The 21,039-nt window shown below is 38.4% G+C and overlaps 1 protein-coding gene across 3 annotated transcripts; it reads left to right on the top strand.

The window, feature by feature from the left end:
* Positions 1 to 524: 524 nt before the first annotated feature.
* On the top strand, positions 525 to 20,801 carry SPDL1 (spindle apparatus coiled-coil protein 1). Of its 3 annotated transcripts, none has more exons than XM_074155626.1 (13): positions 525 to 650; positions 2,102 to 2,148; positions 4,022 to 4,194; positions 5,839 to 6,015; positions 6,296 to 6,490; positions 6,800 to 6,949; positions 7,701 to 7,799; positions 8,463 to 8,573; positions 11,085 to 11,225; positions 12,727 to 12,836; positions 13,992 to 14,179; positions 15,135 to 15,480; positions 19,926 to 20,801. In XM_074155626.1, the coding sequence occupies exons 3-13, from the start codon at positions 4,036 to 4,038 to the stop codon at positions 20,074 to 20,076; spliced, it is 1,827 nt and encodes a 608-aa protein (XP_074011727.1). In that variant the 5' UTR covers positions 525 to 650; positions 2,102 to 2,148; positions 4,022 to 4,035; the 3' UTR covers positions 20,077 to 20,801. The 3 variants fall into 3 exon arrangements, with proteins under 3 accessions (XP_074011727.1, XP_074011726.1, XP_074011728.1); XM_074155627.1 differs by lacking the exon at positions 525 to 650 and adding an exon at positions 1,206 to 1,291 and having other exon boundaries at positions 19,926 to 20,750; XM_074155625.1 differs by lacking the exon at positions 19,926 to 20,801 and having other exon boundaries at positions 15,135 to 15,685.
* Positions 20,802 to 21,039: the final 238 nt, after the last annotated feature.

Below are 21,039 nucleotides of genomic sequence, written 5' to 3'. Positions count from 1 at the left end.
CAAACCCAAAAACTCTGCTCCAGAACAGTGCAGGCAGGGCAGATCGCCCCTCCACGTTGCAGGTTTGCAAGATAACACACAGTGCTGCCATCACTTACTCTGCGCACTCCCTTGAGCGAGGTGGCCTTGCCTGCGGCTCTGAAGCCAAGCACATCCCTGGCCCCTCCAGCCTGCTGTGCTCTGGTTAGGGACGGCCAGAAAACTCCAGCCGACAGGGTAACTTTATTGCCTTCCCTTTCTTTTCGGAAATCTTCCCGTAGTCTCTGCGCAAACACCCTTCTGCAGTAGCACCGCCTGAGTATCTACTCCGTACCGTAACAAGATTAAAGGAGAAACTTCTCTAACGCCTACGAGAGGAGCGGAGCAACAGCGCCCACCTCGACGCCCTTTTCTGTCACTTCTCCTCACACACGCCCGCCCCCGCGCCCGGGCGCATGCGCTCTTCCTCCTCCCGCGGGCTGGCGGCAGCGCGCACGCGCGCCGCGGTGGCGCTGGGCGGGAACGGCGCGTGGGTGGGAGGGGGTGGGGGGAGAAGGAGAGAAAGGAGGCGGGGGGTGGTAGCGTCAGCTCTCGCGAGACTTGGGGCGGTGTCGTGGAGGCGAGTTTGAACGGCGGGAGCGGCGCCCGCGCGGGGCGGCCTCTGGGCTGAGGTAGCGCGAACGGTGGGGGGTGGGGGTGTTCTCGCTCTGTGGGGCTGTCGCTTCGGTGCTCCTTGTCTGCAGAAGGGCGGCCTCGGGCGGTGGGGCCGAGGGGCTTGGGGAGGGTGGAGGAGAGCTCCGGTCTCCTTCCCCTCCTCTCCTGTGGCTGCGTACGCGACTGGTGACTGTCAGGCCCTTCCTCTCGCCGGGGTCGCGCTGCCAACGGGGGTCCCGTTGCCTCAAGTGAGAAAGGCCTTTCTTCTCTGGCCCCCGGAGGTGCTGCCTCCAGGGAGGCGGGGGGGGCACCTCTCCTCCTCCGCCCTTTTTACCCGTTATTATGTGTGTAGGGGGTTTTTCCTGGCTGTTAAGTCACTGCCTGGGTGAGTGTGTACGGGACTCCTGTTAAGAGCCTTGTGCTGGGGTGAGTCGTTTGCTTATGTCCGTTTGAAGTGGAGTGTGACCCTTGGGAATAGCAGTTTAACTAGAAGAGCAGTTATCGAACGGGAGGAAGAAAGTTCGCATGCCAGGAGAGGGCTCTTTTTATTTCTTACCCCATCATTTTTATCAAGGAGTAATTAAATGGGTGAATAATCAAGGTCTGGAGCCCTCAGTACAGAATCTGTCACAAAATATTTGAAGATAATTAGACCAAAGTGAGTAACTTTCTTGTAACTCTTGCTAGAAAAAACGGAGACTGATTTGTGTTTTTTCCCCTCCTACCTGTTCACCTTACTTCCTATTTAATTTATGCTCAAACATTACTTTCAGGGTAATTTACTTAACCTTATGAATAATATTAAATTGTAGGCAGTTGTTTCCATATGTAACAATACAGGTTTATGAGCAAAACTACCTGGACTTGTATGAGTAGCTTCATCCAAAATTGACAATGAAAAGTTGAGGATGTCTGTGCTCCAGAAGGCATACTTGCTGTTCTCCGTAGTAGTCGGCAAGGGATGTTGTGAATTGGAAAACTGCTTTTCTTTTCTTCTGCACTTCAGCTATAAAATAGCCTAAGATCTCTTTTTATATTCTCCGGTAAATGATTTATTAAGAGCTGAAAGATGTTATATGTGAAACTGGAGGACATCATGCAAAAGAGTGAAGAGATAGGAGGGAGCAAGACAAAAATCCTCAAACAACCCTTAAAAATATTATGCCTGCCAGAAGAAGGTGACCCTGGGTGTAGCCTGTTTACTTGCCCCGCAGACCAGTTGAAGAGCATCTATCCTTTGGCAACATTGCCTGATCTGGCTGTTTCTAAACTATTTGACAGCTGCCTCAACTGAGATTTGAATAAGATTTGCATTTCTGTGGGGTTTTTGGCTTGTGATCTGCATTTTCATGAGACAGCCACAGGCGTTAAGCCCTTTCAGAAAAGTACTGCTGTGAAGGACTGCACTAGAATGGCAGCTTATACTCATGCGGACTAGACAACTGTTGCTTTTTTTTTCCTTTAAAAGTGGGGTACGAGAATAAGGTCAAGAAAAACTTAAATGGACTTCTGAAGGTGAGTTTAAAATGTTTCTCAAATTTAATTTAGTAAGCTAGGAGCAATCAAACTGCTATGTTGCCTCTATACTGTTTGATCAGAAAATAAAGCTGTCGTAAAAATTCTGTTTATAACGTGAATAAGGATTAATTCATTCCCTTTACTAATACAAAAGCATACGAGGAGTGGTTGGCTATATGCTTCCATTGCTGCATCTTACTGTTAAGCATTTCATTATTACATTGTACACAGTGTATGTGTCCTTGCACTAGCAATAATTTTGTTCATTCTTAGTTACAGGTATGCACAATTCCTGTCTTTCACTGGCTTATTGTAGAATAAGTGTGCAAAACTAGTATTTCAAGCATTGCAATGACTTGATGTGAAAAATTGGAATTTCAGAGCCTGGCAGGATGGAGTCTCTTTGTATGTGTTAAACTTTAATAACAACAAGTGATGGAAAATGTGAAAAACAGAATCTGATAATTTCTGTGTTGTACCTCTGAAAGGAACTAGCACAGTTTCGGCATGATCTACTTTTGCATGTTAAATATCTTTTTTTTTCTTTTATAGGAAGTTGGATAACTCCACTGGGAGTTATACATGTTGAATAAAAGTTAGGAAAAAAAAAGTTAAGGCTGTACATTCCAATAAGGACTCTTACAAGTAATCTCTCCTGTACTGAGCTGTGAAATTTGCTCAAGACCAACATCTTGCTAACATTCATAAGAATAATATACATGCCAGTAAGAAATGGCAACAACTAAATTGTTTATGTAAAAAGAAAAAGCACAGAATATGATCTTAAATTAATAATTACTTTAATCTTGAAATTACATAAAAATTACGAATCTAGACTTTGAAAAATCAACTTTAGAATTTTTTGTATTTGTGTGTCATTGTTACTGCATACTTTCTGAGAGAACTCTTGGCTTATGTTGTTCAGAAACCCGAGTTGCTTAGCAATTTCTGTCATAGTAGGATTAATTTTTTTTACAGTGTGCTGATTTAGTAGATTTGGGAGCAGGCAGTCATACAAGCTTATGATGTTAGTTTGACTTAATATTTATTTTTTAAAATATTTTGTTTCTTTGGATTTATTTTGACTAACTCATTGCAAAATTCACCTTTATTTGTGTTTTCTGTTATGATACAAAGATAGAAATGATGTATTTTCCAAAATGTGAGAAAGACATAGTTATTAACAAATAAGTTACCTGCAGTGATTTCAATTTAAGGTGGAAAGGTCATGAAAGACTCCATTGAGCACTTAAAATACGTAAATAAAAATCTGTGTTAAAATTCCAGATATTTTAACAGGGTTTCTATTTTCAACTCTCCTTCTACTACCTTTATCTGTTTCTATATCCCACATAATGTTATTAGGAGTAAACTGTCCTACTAATGCAGCTGCCTACTGGAATCTTAAGTGTTATTTGTGTACACAAGAAATGCTATACTTAGTGTGGCTTTATTTATAATACCACAGAAAATATTGTCAGCCATATGGTATGTATAAAAGTGATTTTTCCAAGAGTATTTCCTAGCCTTCTCTTGTATGTGGCAAGGTAGGTATATACTAGATTAACTGGGTTTCTAGTATGCTAGGAAACTGGCCTGGTTACACAGGGGTAGTTTTGCTGTACGCTATTTGTTAAGATGTTGTCAGGAATAAGATGTTAAGCTAGTTAATGGAGAAATAGCTATTATTTTACTGTTCACAGGACTGTTTGTTCATGAGCTATCTTCTTTTTAATGTCTTGTATTATTGCAAAAATATATCCTTGTATCCTGATTAAGAAAGGAAATCCCATAACTTCTTTTAGATTAACTACTGTAACTTACTGCAATATATTTTTTTAATAATTTTGTGTTTGCAATGTTGAAGTAGCAAAAGGAAGAAAAATGGAGGCAGAGACCATTTTAAATCTTAGAAACCAACTCAAGGAAGCAGAGAACGAGCGAAGAAAGGCAGCACAATATGGCTTGCATTTACTGGAGTCCCAAAGTGAAGTTCAAAATCAGTTGGATCAAGCACGCCATGAGCTGACTGAGAAAACTGAGGTGATGTTTTAAGCTTCAAATAAAAAAGCAGTCGAGAACTTTGTTCTATTTTAACTATTTTCTGAATGTAACAGGTGTTTTCAATGCCTTTTAGAGTTTAGATTAATCTTAATAAACCTTTGTAGTTTAAGTATTTGTAGAGAGGGTTTTTAATCTGCTGTAAGATATTGAGCATAATTTTATCTAACTGGGACAGGGTTTCATAGCTAATTATGCATGATGTGTTTAGTACCGTGTAGGATTAATTGTCTTTAATGTAAAATTATATATTACTTTAGCACTTAGTATTAAAATAAAGTAATACTAATTTTTTTCTGGAGCATGTGTTTTGGGTATGTTTAGCAATTAATTCATATTAAGCTCTCCCTGTAAGCTTTGTATCACTTAGGCTGCATAAATAATGCTAGCAGTAAAACTTCAAAATTGATTCCTTCTATAGTGAATTTATTAGTACATTTCTTTATAGCTCAGAACAGACTGTATTGCAGAGGTGAAATATAGAGGTATTACTTAGCCAACCAGTTTTCTTCTTAGTAATTGTTAAAGAAAATTCCAAGTAGGAAAATCTCTTCCACTTTTCATAAACACTTTAGTTTTGATGTTGGTTTGTTTTCAGTCAGCCCGTGCTTCAGATATATAATTTGTCTTCATTTAGTCTGTTTCTGGCTCTGCATCCACCCCTTCTTTTGTGATAGAGCAAAAATGTTTGTGGTATTGTTGTAGGGTTCTGGCTTTTTTTAGCAGCTGGAGAGTCGTAACACCCTGCTATTCCGAATGAACACTAATAACTTATTTCATCAGTCTGCTGTTAGTGAGCTTGGTGCAAGAGAAGTGACTGAAAAGCTCCTGTGATAAGGAAGTCAGGTTGTCCACAGGAGATCCTGCCCTGAGGCTGTAGCTGCTGTGTTGTCAAGCTGCACCCATAGGTTGTAATCCTGTGTTATAGGCTGGAGCAAAGTTATGAGCTAAGCTTGTGTGAACCACATCAATTGGTACCCTTAGATTCCAAGGGCAGAGGGAAACTCTTATTTTTTATTTTTTTTTCCCTTCTCCTTAATTGCTAGCTGAATGGAAGAGTAAAATGAAGCTGCCCTTTGTAATTAGCAAACATACACAATCAGGCATAGAGAGAAGCTGGTTGAAAAGTCATTCTTTGGTCTGGAAGGGTTGATGAGATTTATTACGAAACAGGAGACAATTTAGATGTCTTTACCAAACATCGAACTGAGCTGTTATGCAGTAGAGGAACACTTGATGGACTGTAACAGTTTTTACATAATCAGGTTCCATGGCGGTAGAAAGGTCATGTAAGCTCTCTCTAAATTTCTTTGTTAAACTTGCAGAAAAGATGCCCACATCCTTCGTGTTGGAGCAAAGAAATACACAGTTTACATGGAGAAGAGAATGTTAGACAACCAAATAAATCATAAAATTTCAAAGCAGCTTATGGTTTGTTTGGGTTTTTTTGTCTTAAAACATGGGTATGTCAATTCCCTAATTGGGACTGCAACGAAAGGTTGAACGAGCTACAAGTTTTAGGCTTTTAGTGTCTTGGTTCTGAGCCTATATTTAGTACATTGTTCCTCCAGCATTTACGAATATTACGTCTAGATTTATGATTATTATTTATGTTATTTCTTTCAGAAATTTGAACAAGAGAAATATACTCTTCATAGAGAAATTGAACTCAAGAATCGAATGTTGGAAAGCTTGAGTTTTGAATGTGATTCCCTTAAGCAACAGCAAAGCATGCAACTGGATAAACAGAAAGAACAGCTTGCTAGAGTCTACGGACAAGAAATCAGTGACCTTAAAAACAAGGTTTGGCAGCTAATGTACAGCTCAAATGTTGCTAATAGCATTTTAAAGAGTATGTATTTTACTCATAATTGCACAGTTGGTACCAAAGCAAATCTCATAAATAGTTATAATGTGTAGAAGCTTGGGTGTTTGGTTTTTAATGGACATCTGCATAGTTACATTGTGAATTACAGTAAATTTCAAAGCTTATTTTTTCTGTAATTAAAATAGAGTAAAAAGTATTGTGCTTTTCAGAAGTTTATGATAAAATGGTACTATTTAGTTGTCAACTGTCTTTAAGTTGGAGAACCTGAAAGCAGAACTAGATGAAACCCGACTCTCAGAGAAACAATTGAGACACAAAGTGGATCATCAGAAGGAAATAATTGCTGCAAAATCAGAAGAACTACGAATGATGTCTGAACGTGTACATGAGACCATGTCTTCAGAAATGCTCAATCTTCAGATAGAACTCACTGAACTAGAAAGTGTGAAGGTGTGTGACTAGTACTTCATTATTAGGAATATAGGGTTGTTTAAGATAAACTCTGTGCTTTCGCTCATTTCACTTTCAGATTCTTTGTGTATATTGCTTCCTCATGATTGGCTTGCTATTGAGCAAATATGCACAGAAAAAAACAATAGCCTTAATAATGAGACTTTAATACAACCTTTACTTAAAGATAATATTGTGTATTAAAGGTAATTATTACTAGAAACTTGTTTGGTTCACTTGATCCTGCTTTTCTTCAAATTGTTTTATAAACTTTTTATTTTATATTTGATTTATTTTTTTTATCTTTAGGCCAATGTTGAAGAAAAGCTGAATGAACTGCAGTATGGTAAAGAACAATTAGAACTCATAAACTGTAACTTACGTAATCAGCTGGAGCGTCTACAGGGAGAAAAAGAAGAGAGGGAAAAAGAAGTTGTTTCTTACTGTAATGCATTAGAGGTATTCTCTTAACTTTATTCAACAGTGGTTTCCACAAGTTGAGCATCCTGGTCTAGTGGAGGTGTCCCTGCCCAGGGCAGGGGGGTTGGAACTCGATGATCTTTAAGGTCCCTTCCAACTCTAACCATTCTGTGATTCTGTGAAGTTGTGGTGCTGGCTTTTCAGTGAAATACAAGCAGTTTTGAGATAGGAGTTCTGAAGAGGGAGGGAGAAAGAGAAGGCAGAGGAGGGAAAAAAAGGATATTGGCTAGTCATGATTGGTATCTGCTGTTGCTAAATACCCTCTATATTGGCTTTCTTTTGTGGAAGGCTCTGTATGGAGATCCTTGGCATTGCAATAGTCTGCCTTGTAACAGGATCTTCTCACAGGTCACTGATATAATTCTCATTTTTATTTGAAGTTCCTGATGAATGCCTTGGAAAACTTTGTGCTGGGGAGTAGAGGATTTGTGAATAGCACAGCAAGGCTAAGAGTTTCAATACCATTAATCCAATTGATAAACATCGAAGTTTTCCTTTAAAAGTTTTAGTAGTACTCTTGTCCTAAAGAACAAGTGGAATATTAAGCCTTTTATTGAAACAAAATTGACTGTCTCTTGCTGACTAGAACTGTATGCATAGTTAAGTACAACAGTAGAAAATAATCTGTGCTAAAGTCATAGGAGATGAAAAAGAGGCAAAACTTTGATTAATTCATGTATGCAGTATATCAGCTGCTTAAATGACTAATGTCCTCTCTGCTCTAATCTAGAAAGCTCGTGAAGCTAATCAAGAGCTTCAGGTTCAGCTGGATCATGCAGTGCAGCAATCTTTGGACCCTACAAGTAAAGGCAATTCTCTCTTTGCTGAGGTACAATTATGCCAAGGATCTGAGAATGTATAGAGGAGAGAAGAAATTCTTAGTTTTATTTTTTATGAGTAGTTTATTTCTTACAGTAGTATTTCTAAGTAATTTTGTTCAGCTAGTGAGCCTTCTTTAATGCAGAAGATAGTATGTGAACTATTAAAAGATGCTGATAAATTCTGTCTTTTAAAAACATGCTGAAAATGGCTGGATGTTTGAGCATTTGGGAGGGCTTTTGATTTTGTTTTTGAATACAAGTTCAACTGCTGTTAAATGCGTAGGAAGTTATTTTGTTTTCTGACAATAACCAGGTAGTGGATTAAATTGGTACATGGTTTATTTATTTTTTTTAAACTTTTTTTTTATGCCAATGGACAAAACTACTCTGCAGCAACACTGAAGCATAAGAAATGTTATTTTATTTTGATATCTAAGGAATAAAAGAAAAATCTGTGGCACTTTACTGATTGGGGTTTAGCTGCTACAGCACTGTCTACCTGCTTTTATCTCAGAGGTAATGACAATAGCATGTATTTTCAAGTACTGTTCCTTGCAGTATTTGCAGAACCAACATCAGTTGCTAGGCAACATCTCCTTGTAAAACTCGTCATCCAAGTGACAACAAGTGTTATAATTTTCATAGTAATAATTGTTAACAATGTTCTGTAGGTGGAGGACCGTAGGGCAGAAATGGAACGACAGCTGATCAGTGTGAAAATAAAGTATCAGTCACTACAAAAACAGCATGCATTCACTAGAGAACAATTGCAAAGAATGAAGGTATGACCATTACTGTAATACTCCAGGGTTTCCTTGGGGCCTGATAAGGCAATGCTTTAGTACCCAGGCTAGGGGATTTGATTATCTTTAGAATGTGATACAGTAGTCTGGGGGGAGGGAAATGGGAGGAAAAAGCGAGTCAGATGTCAGTGCTATTTGACTTCTACGGTACGTCAGCATCTTTCTATTGCTAATAGTGCTGCTGCTTTATCCTAGAACTCCACTGAGGCACTGTGTGTGCTTACTTTGGCAGTAGTTGTTAAATGGGTAAGAGTAAACCACAACTCCTGTCAGTCAAACTAGCACTCAATTTGTCTTGACAATTGCTTTTTCTTTTCTTGCGAATTCTTGTACTATGGGAATGTTGGTTGTCAGGAGTGGATGTAAAGAAGAGGGCAGGTTTGTACTCTGTTCTCCGATCACACTGGGTTTTTTTCCCCTCTGGCTTCCTTTCTTGTTTTTTTTATGTTTGTCGATTATTTTTCTTTCTTCTCCCTATCTTTGTGGAAGAATAACTATTTCATTTAGACTACACTTCCATAGGATGGGAGCCTGTTGGTAAATAGTGTTGAGAACTAGTTAGCAGAAGCTGATTTACAAGATAATGTTAAAGGGATGCTGCAAAGCTGCCAGCTGTTTTCATGTTGGTCTTAAAATTTTCCAACACAAAAGTGGATCCTTTCATTTTGATTGATTACTTGATCATGTGGTTTGAGGAGAGTGCTTAAACGTCACGAGTGATGCTAATGACTGACACTGAAGATATAGTTTGTGTTACTGAGCCTTTGTGGAGAAGTAGGTTAAAAATAATTGAAACAACTTTCTTAAAGGACAAGAAAAAACCCTACTGATGGAGCAAAAGATTTATCTTTTACTAAAGTCTGACTTTAAGAGCTAAAGATTTGAGTGACTAAAATGATTGAATAGGGTCGGTTTCTTCAGAAATTTTCCTCCTTATAATGTGAGGGTAAGTCAGTCATCCTGATTTAGTGGTATAAGAAATATTCCTTACACTGAAGGTTTTCACCAAGAACTGAGGCAAATTGGTATCCCTGTTCTGCTACTTAATGTTTTTATTTGCAATTTCAGTTTTTACTCATTTGTCCCCATAAAATTTCTTCTAGTATCAGTATTGGAGATAGGTAGTTTGTTAGGATAGCTGTTTTGCTTAAGCTGCCATCTTAGACCCCTGTTAGGATCCTCTCTGCTTTGTGTTGCATTGTGATGCTGTGTGTTAAAGCTCAATCTAGTTAGCTGATCTCTTCATTCAGCAGCTGATCCCAACAGTGTAGTTAAGTGTTGTTGCAGCTTTAGTTGCCAGAATATCTGAATGGGGTATTTACACATCTGAAGATCTGACTCAACAGAATGTAAGCAGTACTCCTGGGAAAGTTTTACGATGTCTGGTGTATTGTCCCCAGTATCTCTTCCAGTTTCTTAATGTTTCTGTTCTTGGTTCTTATCCAGATCAACTGCAATTTGCAATTCTGATAGTGAGCAGGCTTTTAAGTGAAAGGGGAAAAAGTTAGGGGTCTACATGCTTGGGAAGTGTCAGGATATATTTAGTCAGCCAGTGGGGGTTAAAATTTTGCCTCCCTGAGACGATTGAATCTTTCTTTAGCTCTAGTTTGGGTACAGAATCATTAATATCCTTCACTTGACATAGCAGATTCCGTAGAGTAAATTCTCTTCTCTCAATTTCTCAATCCGTAGTTTCAGTTGATCCTTTCCCTGTGACTTCTCTTAAGTGTCCTACAGTCTTGCTTTATCCATACTGCCTAGACTGGTAAAAATGCTGCAGTTATCACTAACACCCTGTTAAGTCTTTCCATTGTTGTGTTTCATAATTTTTCTCCAATTTTTTGAATGTCTGATGTATCGCTTTTAACTGTGTTAAGGCCCTGATACTATTATATTTTAACAGCATCAGCAAAACCTGCTGTAAATACAAGACTTTTCTGTAATAAAGTTCTCCTTTTGTAATGCCAAAGGGTGTTCCTTTGCTTCAAAGGATACATTCCACTGAGGGAACAGAAGAAGCTACAATTATTGGATTAATATTTTGGAAGTGTTATCTTAATTTAGTGTTATGTATACCGTAGAGTCAGAACTGCAAACTAGTTGATGAACTAGAGTGGTTTTTCCCCATCTCAATAGATACGTTTTAGCTCTGATAATCAAGCCTGGACTGTAGTTCGATTCTAGCTGACTTGGTGTATACAGTTTGAATGTGAAATGTTGTATTCTTGACAGTATATTTATAGGCTCCCTAGTCAATATGGAGAAATATATGACACCTCAGGACTACTCTGTTCAGTAGGTTTTCAGCTGTCCTAAAGATTTTTTTTTTTTGGTGTCAACCTCTGATGATGATAATTGGGAAGACTATTCTAAGCGTGCTTCTGTATTCAGGATTAGAATTACAAGGCTTGAGTACCCTAACTGTTCTGGGTAAGAGGCTCAGATTGTCAATATTTGGTGTAAAGATGTTTTTCCTTTTTTTTTTTCCAGCTGCAAATGGCTACATTGCTACAGATGAAAGGCTCTCAGGCAGAATTTGAGCAGCTGGAACGCTTACAATCAATGTTAGAACAAAAGAATGGTGAGATAGAAGATCTTCTTATGAAAGTGAGGCAGCTTGAAAAATTTAAGGTATGTGGTCTGTAATTACATGGAAAAGTCACGATCAGAAGCTAAAACATGAGAATAAGAAGAATTATGAAAACTGTCTGAAGCCCATGCTCAGGTTTGAGAAGGGATCCACAGGCTACTCATAGCTTTATTTGACCAAAGTTCCATTTTACAGCTGGAGAACATACACTTTGGAAGTTCAGAGAAGCAGAGAATTCTGCACTATCCAATCCCCAGTTTGGCAAAACAATCTTTTCTGGGTTCTTTTGTGTAATAACTTCATCTTCTACATAATTATCTGTAATGTTTCAATTCAATTACTTGGTCGAAGTTCACTGAGCTATGACATCGGATTTTTCTCTTGGAAGACATAACCATTTCACATTTCTGCTGCATGTACTTAGGCTTTATCACTTATAAGTCTCTCAGCTATATTGGATTTCTTGGATATTTATTTCCTTAATATGTCTTAACTTTGCAGTTGAAGCATGCTCTTTTCTAGAAAACTGAATAGCTTAATTATCCTTGTAAAGCAATTTATTCAGTCCTCTTACACAACTTGATAGCATATTGTTGATATTTTGGAAGGTGAGAAATACGTGAGAGCACCTGTATGCACTATTGTCATGTTACCGACATTTTAGTGTATACAGAGTGAAAAACTGTAGTGTTTCATACTTTCTTATGTACTTATTGACTCATTTGGCCGTTTCTTATCACAGCTTTGGAATGTAAACTTAAGTTACTAGCTTCTGCATTAGGATTATGCTTTCCAGGATAGTGTCCTCTATTCTGTGTTTAACCAAAGTGGCATACAGCTAGGCTTAACCCATTTCAGTAAGCAATTGAGACAGCTTGATTGCTTTACCGGTTGGGTCATGTATAAGCTTGATCAGTGTTTATTTTGCTTTCTATGCCATAAAGAAGTAGTGTCAGGAAACTAAATGATTGAAATGATAACCATCAAAAGTACCTGCAGTCAGTGACTGAGAGAAGCCTTTGAGATCTGTGGGATGGTATTAAATCTGAGTACTTGCAGGAACTTTTTGGAAGTTTATTGCATTTATGGCATTTTTACTATGAACCAACTTTCTCATATAAAAGATGTAATCGATTTTGAGATTTTGGCTGTTGGTTAACATGGCTTGTAATTCTTACCTTTGGGGTCCAGCTGTGAAGCCAAAAAATAAAGGCTGAAAGAAATTCTCTGTGGGTTAACTAAATATCCTATATTTTCAAGTAAAAAGAAAGATAATTGTTCTGCAATGTTACTAGAAAACGTGGAGTAGAGATAACTTGCTCTTTTATTTCTTTTTCTTTCAGTGAATTAGAGAGAACTGTCAGTTTCAGTGGTATTTGACATTTGTAACAAATGAGAAAGCGCTCAGTGCACACTCTTGTGTGTTTAAATGCCTCTATGATGAGGCTTCTCTAGAAATGGATGGAAAATATCACTGAAGGACTAAGCTAATGTGCTTCTAAAAGGTCACTATTTGACAACCTGACACTCTTTCTTTTTCAGACTTTATATGAGAATATGGAAGAATCCAAAGCTAGTAGTAGCTCAAAAGGAGGAGGCTCTGAAGATGGTTACTATGCCGATCTACTGCAAATGAAACTTGACAACTCGAAGTAAGTACTTAATGGTCTCAGGCCTAGAAGTTGCTTGTAGTCTGGTTATATTCTAGCTACTTGGTTTTAGTCTCCTTTTTTTGTGTTACTGTTTGTATGTAGTCCGCTGACTGTATGTGCTGATGTCTAGTGCTGGGGAACCATCCTATCTTCGTTTTAGGACAGAGAGGTGTTTTGTTTGTCATTTTACTTATTGTTGTAAAAGATAGTGGTAGAACTATTATATTATTGTTGCTTTCTTCTAGAAATGTTTTTAATACTTCTAGATGCAAGGTAATTGAGAACTTAATTTTTCTTTTTTTTTTTTTTAACTTGTAAGGGGACTGTATGAAGCTTCTTAGTCAATAGGCTGTATATATTTATTTCTCTTCTAAAAATAGTCAAATAACACTTGAAATGTTTTACTGGACTATTTAGTTGAGATGTGTTCTTTGGCTAGTGAATTCCATATCTATTAATCAGAAAGTCCGTCGTGTTTGGCCTCAGGACCATTTTTAAGCCGTCAGACACAAGTGTTGCACTTCCAGCAGGAGGCAGCGGTCTGTTGTGGGAATTCCGGATAAGTCTGTCACCTCAGCATTGTTGCTATTATGAAAAACCAGCATGACCCGAGTCCCTTAGGATTGCTGAGGAACAATGATTCAGTGCTTGTGATGTGGAAGTTAATGGCTTCTAAAATAGAGGCAGGGACATGCACTGAGCATTAACACAATTATTTTTGTGTTGGTCACTTAGAGTAACACTTTTGTGTAAAGCTTGTATTGTCAGTTATAGAAGTAGTTACATTAATTTATACACGGCTACAAAAACCCCAATGAAATAGTCAATTTGTAGGTTAGGGGAGGTTTCTCAACCCAGTTACGTAGGTACATGTGCACTGTTCAGCATACAGCTGTGTTTTTAACAAGCACTCTGTCTCTGGTAGCTAGACTCACTGCTCTGTGTCAAGTTCAAGTGAAAACTTTCATTGTACTGGAAGAGGTCTCTTGGTCTCTTTCATTTCCTGCTAGTGTAATAATACAGATCTTATGCTTAGTTGACTTTGTATTTGCTGCTTTACTAAAAAACAAACAAGCAAAAAAAAAAAAATAAAACCCCAAATCCAAACAAAAGAAACCAAATGAGTAACTGTTTATTTTTTTCCTCCCACCCCAGCAAGGAAACTGAAACCTTGAAAAATGAACTATCCTTGCAGAGGATGAAAGCTCTGTACGAGAGCCAAAGGGTTCTGGAAGTGGAAAGGAAACTCTTCACAAATGAGAGGCATTTGCAAGCTTGTCAGAGCGAGAATATGAACTTGCGAGTTATGCTGGATGAGCTAAAAATGAAATATGAACCTGAAGGTAAATTTTACTTTTCCATCCGGGGGGAGAAAATAAATACCTGATCTTCTCAGCCTTCAAGTTGAATGACATTAAACAGGAAGGCATTGGGTTAGTTCCAGATATCAACTAATGTGTAAATGGCTGCCTTTTTGATAATAACCTGGTCAAAAAAACTGCTGAACTGAAATAGCAAAGCCCTACCTTGGTGAAGGGCCTTACTTCAATATGTATACTCGCATCATTTCAGAGTACAAATTCTGGTGTTGAGAGGCTTTACAGAGTATGGCTAGATCACCACAGCGAAGCAGGTGGGAACAAATTCTCAGGAGGTGCTTTTTTATAATGGTAGTAGCATCTCTCTGTTGATGAAAAATATAAACTTTGTGAATGTAGGCAGCTGATATGAGCTTTGTAATAAGTGCAAAGCATTTAGAGGAAAAACTGTTTAGTAGCTCAAGGTAATATGGATTAAGTTTTGACAACAGAGGCCCAGCTGAAAAACGGCTGATACCTGGGTATGTGCGGAAACAAGGGAGTTGTAGCCTGTGGAGGAAGATGAATGGGGAAGCAGATGGGTGGATTTTGGTTCTGGTACTTGTCTGTACCCTCAGGATCTAATTTGAAAATCTTAGTTGTGGAAGCTTACCTCAGCAGCCTTCAAAATGGGAATAAAATAATTGAGCTTATTGATGTAGTTAGGAGCATCTAGTTAAAAACCTTGGGGAAAAGGTAGAGTGGATGGAGGGAGAGATTTTTTTTTTTTTTTTTTTGTCTGTCTTTCAAGCTAACTTGTATTGGGATGCTGATAGCAGATTGTATGAAAGGGCGTTCTTTAAGGGATCTAAGTTGTCTGTTAAGAATTATTCCAAGGTCTTTAGTCATGTGAGATATTCTTTAATTAGTTTCATTATGTTGGTGGACAAGCTAACTCCAGCTTCACTTGTGTACAGAAAGTATATTCCTTTTTTCTTAGAATTACTTAAAGGTGCTAAAATTAAAAAGAAGAAGGAGAGGATTCCGGTGGATGCTACTTGTGAATACCTGGACAGCAAAAATACTTCAGTAAAAGAAGATGCTCTCACTGAATTGCCAAGTAAGGAAGAAACAAAGGCAACTTCTAGGGACTTGGAGCAAAGTGATACTTCTCCAAAAAAGCAAGCTCTTGAAGCACCACCAATAAATATAGGTCTTCAAGCAATGCAAAAAGTCATTGAACCTGCAAGAGAAAGAAAGAGAGTTAAAATTAAAGAAGAGAATCTTGATGCCTTTACTTCATGTAGCAGAAGTGGAAATAGTTCCTTGACTTCAGCCGCCTCCAGGTCAGTGTCAGCTTCTGTCTATGGTCAAGGCAATCAGCACAGACCTGCATCTCTTTTCTTTCGCTGCATGAACTGTGCTATCCACTTCTTTATCTATTTCCTCAGTGTTGCATGCAGTGTAATTCCTCAGCTCCGGCTGCCTACATTGAACCTCTTCATACCTTTTAGAAAGACTAAAATGATGACTAATGAAAAAGACTCTTGAAACTGTAACCATCTTCGAAATAACTTTCCCCTTGGCGATGCTGAAGGTGTGCAGATGGCGTTACAGCTCACTCAGTTTGCTCTGACTTCAGAAACAGGACTGCTTTCTTGGTCCCTTCAAAGCTGCCAAATCTAAGTAGCAAAGGCACTAGTTATCATGCTTCAGTTTCACTTCACACTTAATTTCAGCCCTCATCAATTTTCAGATGTAGCTAAAAGCCTAAAAATTATTTAAATTAAGTAGTTCTTAAAATGAATTGGGTTAACAAACGTTGCGTTGTACAAGATAATAGACAATTAATTATGCTATCTGTGTTGTCAGACAACTGACTTCCATAATCTGGTTGCATGATAACTAGAAACACAACTGCTAAACTGAGATCAAGTTTTTCCCCTGAACTGAGAATTTAAGTTACTTTTTGATAGATGGTAAAGCAACTTAATACATTAATTAGCTCCAACTGCTTATCTTGGTAAAAGGAATGCTGATTTTTTTTTTTCCTTCCGCTGCTTTTGTATTCTGTTCGTATTCATAATCTTATTAAATACATGTTGGAGTGTTTGGGGGGCAGGGAAGAAAAAAACCCTGTGATAGTCTAGGTGTTCTGAGCTTACAGCTTGCTAATGTGTGCCAGTAAAAATAGTTTGAGTCTAGAACTTCATCAGGGATGGAGGAAGGCTTAACGCATGGCAATCTGTACAGTATATCCAAAACTAATGGCTTTCAGAAATAATTGGGTTGATGTTTTGACTCCTGTATCAATTATTCAAGGTTGCATTGGATGCAATTAACCGGTTTAAAGTAACTAAACAAGTACAATCTTCTGAAATAGTCTGGAAAGAATACAGCAGGAATAGTGGTTGAAGTAGCTCTGGCAAAATACGCAGGGGCTGTTGCTGAAGGAGGAAAGGTCAGGAACGTGGTGAAAGTTGAGAGGACAGATTGGATGATGTTGCATTTTGATGGTGGTGTGTACACACAGAGGAACGGAGAGCGTGTAACCTGGGTGTGAAAAGTTTAACTTAGTTTCTTGCATTTCTTTTGGAAAGGAAGATACAGTCTCTGCCAACAGGAACTTGTTGGAAGCAGTTTGTGAACTGAAGGGGTAAACTTGCCAGAGAGAGGGTGAGGAGAGGAAATGGTTTTATGGGATTGATGTTTGAAAGCAGAGCAAGTGGGAAAAGTGGAAGAGGAAGATGAAGTCATACTTCAGAGGGAGGGTTCTAATCTTGCACTCATTGCTGTTCAAATAAGCAATAAAACATGAGCTGGTAGATTATAAAAAATAAAAATCACCAACACAACAAAAGAAAAAACCTGCCACAAAACTCCGTATGAACTTTTAAGTTGTTTTCCATGGTGGTATAAATCTGTAAAAGGCAAATCCAGGCAGAAGGTTCTGTTTCTGATTGTTAATGAACTACTAAATCCCCAGTTAATGATGTTATTAAGATCACATTGAGGATTTCCTTAACTTAAATAATCTGTTAGGATTTATTATGAAATAGGAAGTCATGATAAAATCTGAGCATTTGAGAGGTTGGGTTTCTAAACACTTAAAGAATCCCTGGACTGTTGTGTGGTGGATGTGGCCAAACCCTGTGTAGGGATACAGCTAACTGCAAAGGCACAAAATAGATTGGCAACTTGAGCAGGAACATGAAAATGCAGAGTTTAGGGGATGAAAAAATAATTGGCATGTGCATGGTGGATGATTGTCAGTGTTTCACCTCCTGTTAAGTAAAATGTGATGCTCTGGCTGGAAAAGCTGTTGTGGTCACTGGGGGTTGGTTTTCTAACTGCAGCAGTTCTTGTGCAATAATTAGTCTGGCTCTGTCACTATTGGTCCATGAAATGTGGCAGTGAAAAGAGCCATAGTAACTGGGAAAGGATTGCAGACTTCATTTCTAGAAAGTGGTGTTTGAAAAGCTTTGTCAGCTTAATTTAGGAGGTGATGAAGAAGTGGTCAGAAGTGAATTGTGTGTACTTGTATGGGTGACAGATTCCCTTGTCTGAAGAGTTTTGCTTGCTAATGGGATTTAGCAAGGTAAAGCTGGGTACCTTTGAACTTGTAGCCTATGTACGTATCTGCAGTGTGTGCTTGAAGCAAGTAAACGTTGGAATACTTTACGAGGTGATGGTACTGATTAGCTTATGGTATGTGAGTGTTGAGAACATAGTATTTGAGATGACAGATTACACTATTTAAGCAATTATTATTAATTGTTAATTGCTATTGTAATCCAGGCAATTCAAGGGTTATATAGTGATACCTTCTGTTAGGCCAACTGGTCAATAGAAAGATACACTTCCGTATTGAAATGCTTTTCCTTACTGCTGAAACAGAAATAGCAAATTCTAGCCATTGCTGTCCAACTTAGTTTGCATTTAGATTTGAGGTTGTCTGCTTTAGTTTGACCTAAAGAAGGGCTTGTGTGCCTAAAAGCTTATTTGCTCTTTTAAATTATGTAGTTGGATTACGCTGCTAAATCTACCTCATTTGGACTGTTGGAACAGGAAATGCCTGTAGCCATTTGGCTCAGCAGGAGATCTGGATAACTAATACTCTCTTTGGGGTTGTAGACATGGCATTCATCCTCGGGAAGTAAAGCTCCATCCGATGAGACTAGTTATCTTCCTTAAATGGGTAGAAGGAACCACCCCATTACATCTCATTTCTGGACTCTACATAGTCAAAGCTGGATAGAATCATGTCATAGTTTCACAAGCATTTTGTTTTTGTAAGTGGACGTGTTTAACTCTCATCTCTTTCTGATCCATTCGTTTCCCTGTGCTAAAGCTTTATGAGATCTGACATAAAGGGGTGGTCTGTGAGCTGGCCTGGGATGAGGGCTGTGGCGAGTTAACTTTGGCTTGCTGCCAGGTGCCCACCTGGCTGCTCTGACTGTGGCCAAAACCTGTGTTGCCATCAGAGTTACAGGGGTGGACTTAACTGCAAACCAAACGGTAGGGCAAACACCACTGACCTAGGGGAGACGCGCGGCAACGCGTATTTCTCTTTAGTCTGCTGAGACAGTGCTGATAGGCAATAACATGCAGATTGCTGGCAATGGATAAGAGTAGTCTATTTGATATTTTTGTGTGTAAAGATAGACTGGGGGGGGATGGGTGATCTATAGCTAAATGTCCCTAAAGACTTTTGCTACAGCTCCTTTCATAGCCCTCATCTTCAGCTGTATCTTTCTATTGCAAATGAATCTCCAACAAGAATAGCAGCAGCTCTTGGTGTTTGGAAACCCATCACTGATAGCAGCTGTAGAAGGTTTTGGGTTGCTCACTAGAAGCTCTTGAGACCACTTGAAATCCAGTGAGAGTTGCGTTAACAGGTGTGGTGATGAATTGGCATAGAATTTGTGTTGGTATGTGAAGTGATGCATAATTTGCAACTTCATTTTCCATAATTTGTTTTCCTGTGGAAATAATCATGTGTAATAGCCGATTGGTTGTGGCGATTTGGTTGAGTAAATACCATTATTTATCAATTTGTTCTAGTGATGCATTTGTATGTTTACTAAATAACTCTTAAATAAGCAAAACATCTGATTGTGCTCAGATGTCAAAATCTTATTTTAACTTACCTCTTTAACAGCAACGTGGCAATAACATTATATTCCCATCTGCATTCCTAGCAGAATTAAAACATGTCAGTGGACAAATTGTGTAATTTAGAGCCTGAAAATAAGTTTTTTCCAACAACAATTTTTCAGTTCTTCAGGCATTAAGGTAAGGGCAGTAGCAGTGCAGAACTAGGTTGGAAAGTAGTGTGTATGTATATATTGCTTTAAGTGTAGTCCTCCTTTTGGTTGTGGTAAAGCAAAATGCTTGACTTCATTATGCTTGTGTTACGGTGCTGGGACTTTTCACTTGGAGTTGTGCTTTAGTGGACTTGATCTCATCTATGTGCATGGCACAGCCACTGCTTTCTTTAACGGCTGATCCCGAGGAGTTAACACATTCAGAAACCCCTTTTTACCAAACATTTCAGCAGAAAAGGTGGGGGTGGGGGGAGGGAAAGGCTATGCTTTAACTGATGCAACGTGAGTACGACTGATAAAAAATCCTTTGTTTGAGTCTCATTCTTAAACACTGCTCGCTTGCTCTGTCTTTCCATGTGGATGGTCCTGTATGACAGTGGGCTTGTTGATTTTGCTTAAAACTCTTATTTTATCCTTTTTTTTATTAACTAAATATGTATTTAGAATGGTTGCTTTGCCTGTAGGTTAACAGCTGAATCCACATTTGAAACTATGGAAAATGAAGATAAGAAAGAAAATAAAATCGTGACTGGGAAGAAAACACAAAAGAAAAAATATACAACATTGTATGTATCTTCTAAGCCAAGTCCTGAAACACAGTGTGCTCAGCAATAGAACTTACATTTCCTGGAAGGAACCTGAACAATTTGGAATCCTGCTTCAGCAGGAAATCCTGAGTAAACGTTTGTCACACATCAACATACAGGTTCCTGACTTAGATATTGATCTGCCTTGTTATATGAAGAGTATGATCATGTTAATGAGATTTGCACTTTTGATCTCTTCACTCCCCAGAGAGCACGTGTAAGGTTCCTTGGCAACGTGAAGTGCTGCCTTGTCTTGAATCTCTGTGAAGTCTCTAAAGGGGTGTTAATCATTATTAGTTTGAAGCACAGAGCTGTGCTGAAAGACAAGTACTTGCTATGGAAGTTTTATTATGTGGTAAGTCAGGAGTCAGCCCTGAGCAAGACAGACGGTGTTGATGCGGGACTCAGTTGAGTCGTGTGCTCCTGAATTTCTTCCAGTTGCTGGATTTAGAATTCCTAACGTTTGTCCCTCTACCATGTAGTTGTTCACTTTTCAGACTGACCTGATCACAAAGGCACATCTGAATCTTTTAATGTGTTTTGTGGGATAGTATTCTTTTGAAACTCTATACATTCTTGTATTTATGCTAATAATTAAAATAAACCTTTCTCTTCTAAAATGTAGTCTATATTGCGTTTGAGTCAAAACATTTATCTAAAGCTGTCGGTTTTTGAGAGGTGAGGTATTTTGTACAAAGGATTTTGTTTAAAAAAAAAAAAAAAAGTACCACTCAATAAAAGCTAAGAAACTGTAATGCATGTGCTGCGTGTCGTCATGGTTTTAGGAGACAAGTCTTAACTTTCTGATGACACTTGAGGCAGAATAACTGTGAGGAGAGCACTTAAGCTACTTTGATTAATAATAATGAAGTCTACATAAACTTATTTCCTGGTAACTTCTAAGATATTCCACGATATTATGGGAAGCAAACACATATCCAGGAAATGGTTCTTGTTTTTCTTGCCTTTGACCGCACTTGTGAACTTAAGT

The sequence above is a fragment of the Numenius arquata genome, chromosome 11 (genome assembly GCF_964106895.1).
Source record: "Numenius arquata chromosome 11, bNumArq3.hap1.1, whole genome shotgun sequence".
NCBI classification, from domain to species: Eukaryota; Metazoa; Chordata; class Aves; order Charadriiformes; family Scolopacidae; genus Numenius; species Numenius arquata.
This window is presented reverse-complemented; position numbering and strand designations above follow the sequence as displayed.